Below are 5,458 nucleotides of genomic sequence, written 5' to 3' on the forward strand. Positions count from 1 at the left end.
TTAACCCCCACATTAATTGTAAGATGGACAATCATCCTGACATAAAGGGACAGCTAACTAGCTAGGGATCGATTTGACTGTAACGGCTTTTTTCTCCTTTTTGTTCCTTTTCCTTTTCTAAATTTGGATGTTTGGAGCCGAGAGGGTGCAATGGTGGTTGGCTACACTCCCATCTGGGGTGCCAAAGTGCTGTGCAAACACTTTGATCCTAGGTTTCCAAGAAGCAGAGCCTCACGCACATCTAGCAGCAAAATTTTATTTCTTTAAATGATGGTGCAGCATAGTAACTGCTGGAGCTGGGTGCCTCCAGGGAGGGACCTTGAACAAAGGAATTCTGGCCTAATTAGACCCTTTACAGTTTTATTTCCCACCTGCCAGGGAAGGTCTCCCCCAATCTTCTTTACTGAGTCTTCTTTACTCTCCTTCTGGTTGGTCTTGGCCTTCAGCCCACACTGGTTGCCATGTCCTTGTTTCCCACAGTCCCTTATCTCCTCCAAGGTCAACCCCAACCCAGGTGCATCCCATCTTGTCCCCTGCAGTCTACTTTTTAGCCCCATGAGCTAGCTGTGTATCTTTATTAGCTGCTTTTAATGGGTTTGGCCGTTACATGCTCAGCAATGATTCTGGAGTTCATGGACGGTTCGGCCTTGAGGCCTGCATGCGCAGGGTAGGCAGTGGCGATAGAAACAGAGCTGCATGTCATACCCCAGCTCTGCCCTTCCACCTGAGATGCAAGCCCTGAAGACAGCAGGGGCCTGCTCTTGCCCTGGGGTGACTGGAGAGGGCAGGGGAGGCCAAAGCTTTTCTCCCCCTTCCCCTTGGCTATTGTGGGCCAGCAGAGCAGTTGACGCTTTGCAGCAAAACCAAAGTGTGTCAGGCTGCTCTAGGCTGGCCTGGCATATTGGAACGAGTGGACACCCCGTCCCCCCCAGGACAAGCCAGATTCATGCAGGCAGCAAGTTTTGCCCCTTGCCTTTGGCTCCCTAAAAAAAGAACACTCACTCCGGCTGAGGAAACGGGGCTGTATCTTTGCGGGAAGCCCAACAAAGCCATGAAGCGGTAGCACAACAGGGGCTGTGCTTGAGGAGTCGAGCTGTCCTGGGGCTGCGGGAGATGCCAGCAATGAGCCAGACCTTCCAGCACACTTGCGTGTGTCTGTGGTGTGCAGCACCATGGCATTGGCACAGCTGCGTCAGCTCTGCTCAAACAGAGTCACGTCCTGGCGGGAGGGTGCCACCTCGCCCATGCTCTCGGGAGCCAGGGACACAGTGCTCCGAGGTGGAATCTTGATGTTCTCCTTGGCACCCTCAGGTTCATGATGGTCTGTGACACCAGGCAACGGACTAAAGGTTCCGCATCATTTTCCAGGGGCTGGAGGGCTGCGAGAGAAAGGCACCGAGCTGAGAACAGACTCCCACCTTTGCAGAGATCCCAGGAATCCCCCCCCCCCAGGCAGGGCCAGCCCCACTCAGCTCTTCCCATGCGGAGGAGGCAGCAGGTAGGACAAATGGATCAGCTGGCACTTGCAGGTCGGCCAAGCCCCAGATGCGCCCCAAATACCCCCTGCTCTCCCCCACATAGGGACACAGAGCCTTCCTCACCTGGGGCAGGCCAGTGAACTGCAGCTCACTTCCCAGCCTCCTCCCTCTTCCCTGCCAGGGCTGCCTGACACAGCGCTGCTCTCACTCACCAGTGCACAGCTCCTGCACCTTCTCCTTCCTCCGCTTCTTCACTTGCTGCCCGATGAGCCCTAGGCAAACACCTCCGCTCACCCCTCATACTCCCCAGCAAGCCCCCAGCAGCACAGCTCCCATCTGGCCTTGCCAGCTTGGCCATGCAGCCTGCTCCCCTTGGGCAAGGCTGGCCCCAGCCCCGTCCCCACGGTGCAGGACCCAGGGACGGTGGGAGGGACTGAAGACCCTCCTGTGTGCCCGTCTGGGTGGGCAGGCATGGCCCTGGGCTTGTGGCTCACCAATGAACCTCACAGCTGCCTCCCGCAAGGATGCGTCCGGGTTCTCCAGGTAAGGCAGGCTCTGGCGCAGGTGTTGCTCCGCTCTGCTCCTGTCCCTCAGCAGCTGCAGACAGCACAAGGACAGGGGGTTGGCACCGAGCCTCCCCAGAAGGCCAGGCCTGTCCCTCCTCCCAGCTCCGGCCTCCTCTTCCTTCCTGCCCACGCCTCCCAGCTAGAAGCTGGCTGGTAGCCAGGTTCAGAGGGAGCAGAGGGCAGAGCGGGGCCTGCGGGTGCTGAGATCCCCGCCATGCTTCTGCCAAGGCCCAGCCAGGCCAGGGGCCCCTTCAGCACCCCAGCGGGCACTTAGAGGAGAGGGCTCTGGGCTGCAGCAGTGCGTGAGGGGCACAGCTGTGCACCCTGCCCACTGGCCATGGCGGCAGGCCTCATCCCGCCGCGGCCCCGGGGGCTTTGGCCACGTCCTTACCACGCACTCCCCGATCTTCCATGTCTCCGCTCTTCTGGCCAGCTGCTTGAGCTCCTCCCACTTGAGGAACTGTGCAGCGCTCACCAGGGCTTCCTGAGAGGCCTGCAGAGCAACAGAGACCAGGAGATGCCACCGCAGCCACGGCAGGACACCCTGGGTCCCCCTCGTCTTGGCAAGGCTCCCAGCCTTTCCCAGCCCCAAATGGCACGACGCAGCGTGCCACTAGGTCTGGCCCTCCCTGAAGGCAGAGGCAGCTCTGCCTTGTCCTTCGGCACACAGGAAGCTGCACCTCATGCTGCCATGCGTTCCAAGGCACACTTGGCAGCAGCCCTTGCCTTGCTGCTCACCTCCACCCACGGCATGTCAGCATTGCTTCCCCAAAACACTGCTCCCTACCTGGGCCACTCTCTGCACCTTGTCACTCATGTGGAGGAAGAGCGGCACCAGGCTCCTCTGTGCATGCTGCTTCAGGTTCCGTTTGTTCTTCCCCACCACAATCTCCAGCAGGTCTTTGAAGAGGAGCATGGAGAGCTCTCGCACTCTGCTGTCTTCCTGCAGGCAGGGAGGAGAGCAGGGGAGGCCTCAGCAACGACTCCAGGAACGGGGCCCGACAAGAGCGTTTGCCGTGGCAAGGCCTCGTCCTCTCCGGGCACAACTGTCCCCCAGCCCGGCCAGAGGTCGGAGCTGAGGACAAGCCTCTGCTGAGGCAGCCTGGACAATGAGGGTTGTCGGCAGCAGCACGACAAGCCTCCCTGGGCTCTGTCTCCCTCTCCCTCTGGAGGGAGCTTCTTGGATTTCCCGAGGCCTCCATCAGGGCCCCCGCACACACCAAGAGGACAGAAAGGGACAGCCCCGCGGCACGGCCTCTCCCTCGCTCTCTAGCCTGCTCCTACCTCTCTGCTCATCGCTGCCCCAAGCCACGGCAAGCGCCGCACGCAGTCAAGCACGAGACGCAGCAGCCGAGAGCAGACAGGGGGCTGGTTTGCTCTACTCCCACAGCCCTGGACACCAAGGCCAGCACAGGGCATGGGCTGAGAACCACAGGGCAAAAGGTTTCCTGACATACAGCAGGGCCTGTGTGGGGACGTGCCAACAGGCACGTATGCAGAGGGGCACACAGCACCCAGACCACGCATACGGACCCCCGGACACACCAGCAGAGCCCCGGCTCTCCCATCAGCCTTACGTCATCAAAGCGAGGCAGAAGCTTCTCGGCCAGCTGCAGAACAATCGGGTTGGAGCCCTTCTGTTCCAGGTAGCTGAGGATGTTTCTCAGCAGCATCAGGCTTCCCACACGCACTTCCCTGCAAGCATCCTGCAGCCACTCCATGCTGTCTGGGAGCAGGCTCTGCATTCTCCTTTTCTGTGGGAAACACACAACTTTCTTTGTGGGAAGCAAGGCCAGACCCACCCCCCCCACCACCGCCCAAAAGTGCTCTGCCTGCTCTTTTCCCATCAGGGCTCAGTGGCCAGGGCCAGGGCTCTGCACACACGCAGGCCTTGGGCACAGAGGCTGCAGTGCAGGGCACAGATCTGCAAGGGGGCCCTCAGCATGCACTGGCCTCTGTAGGGAGCAAAGCTGCTGCCTCAAGGCCCAGGAGCACCTGGCTGCCTTAGCCCGGCCCTGTGCTCCAGCTCATTGTCCCTCTCCCAGATCTTCCCACTGGGCACTGGTGCCTTTCTCCTTGTGCAGCACGGCCAAGGGCCTGGCATGACACTCGGGGCAGATGAATGGGGCAGCGGAGACTTGGGAGCAGCTACCACACCTCCGGATTGCCAGCCAAGTCCAAGCCACTCTCTGACCCAGTGTCTCCTGTCAAGCCCCAGGCTGCCAGCATGGCTTCACCCGCCTGCCCCCCTCCTCACCATCTTGGGTCTATTCAACAGGGCCACGAGGCCTCTGAACGCCAGTCTGCGCATCTCCAGGCTCTCACTCTGCGCATAACCCTGGACGAGTGGCAGGACCTCCTCATCCATGTCGGCAAGGTCAGGGCATTCCAGCAGCTGAAATGGACACAGCACTGAAAGACTGGCCCAGCCGGCAGCACTGCCCGCAGCGTGCAGCTCTCCATCCCACCCACCATCCAGGGCAAGGGCACCAGGCCCTCACAAAGCTCAGCCCAAACACAGCAGGCATTGTGCAGACACCCCTGGGCCCTGCTCCCAGCCCCGCGCCTCACGGCACACTGCACACACTGCTCGCCTCCTCCTCCCGTCCCCTGAACCCTCCGCAGCCTCTTGTTCTCATCCCTTGGAGGAGCAATTGAACACAGACAGCTGCCACAAAGCAGGCACGAAATACAAGTGCTTACGAGTGGTCGCCCAGCAGAAACGAGCCAAGGCCGGGGCTACTAACAGGAGCGTATGCATTGCCCCAGCTCCATTCACCAGCATCACCCCACACGCATGTGCACAAGCGAGCACAGCATTTAGAGGCCCCTCCAGAGAGGCACTGCTTGCCACGAGGCCCACCTCGACAAAGAAAGCCATGACGGGCAGCTGATGAAACTGGTCCTCCCTCCTCAGCAGCCTTGCCAGCTGGCGGAAGATCCAGCGACGCAGGTGACTGGCAGCCCCCCTCATTGCTCTGTCAGAGGCAAGAAGGCAGTGTTGGGCCTCAGCCGAGCAGGCAAACCTCCTCTGGCATCGCTCTGCTTGGCACGCAGCTCCTGCAGCCAGCGGCATTTGCTCATGGAGCACTGCTCTTGCCCTACCACACCTTGCCATTAGAAAGTCAGCGTCAGGCATCATTACGTTCCTTTTGGTGGGAGACCGGAGAAACAGCCTTCCTGCCCAGGCGGCATGGCCTGCCCACACATCCCCTCTCCTGCCCGCTTTGGATTCCTGTGCCCCTGGGCCCTCCCCAGGTTCTCCTGCGCACGACCCTCTCCCACAGCTCCTAACACCACCTGCTCCCCCAGCAGCTCTCCAAGCTGGGCAGCATGGCAGCTCCCAGGGCCCTTCTGCTGGGCGAGCCCTTGCCACAAGGGCTGAGGCTGCAGCCTCTTTCTTGGAGAAGTGGC

General features: G+C 60.6%; 1 protein-coding gene across 1 annotated transcript; it reads right to left on the reverse strand.

The window, feature by feature from the left end:
- Positions 1-240: 240 nt before the first annotated feature.
- On the reverse strand, positions 241-5,016 carry LOC138068179 (maestro heat-like repeat-containing protein family member 7). Its single transcript, XM_068954437.1, has 7 exons — positions 4,908-5,016; positions 4,302-4,439; positions 3,622-3,798; positions 2,832-2,987; positions 2,436-2,537; positions 1,973-2,075; positions 241-1,379 (listed from the first exon to the last, which is right to left on the reverse strand). The coding sequence occupies exons 1-7, from the start codon at positions 4,923-4,925 to the stop codon at positions 1,213-1,215; spliced, it is 861 nt and encodes a 286-aa protein (XP_068810538.1). The 5' UTR covers positions 4,926-5,016; the 3' UTR covers positions 241-1,212.
- Positions 5,017-5,458: the final 442 nt, after the last annotated feature.

Source organism: Struthio camelus, chromosome 9 (genome assembly GCF_040807025.1).
Source record: "Struthio camelus isolate bStrCam1 chromosome 9, bStrCam1.hap1, whole genome shotgun sequence".
NCBI classification, from domain to species: Eukaryota; Metazoa; Chordata; class Aves; order Struthioniformes; family Struthionidae; genus Struthio; species Struthio camelus.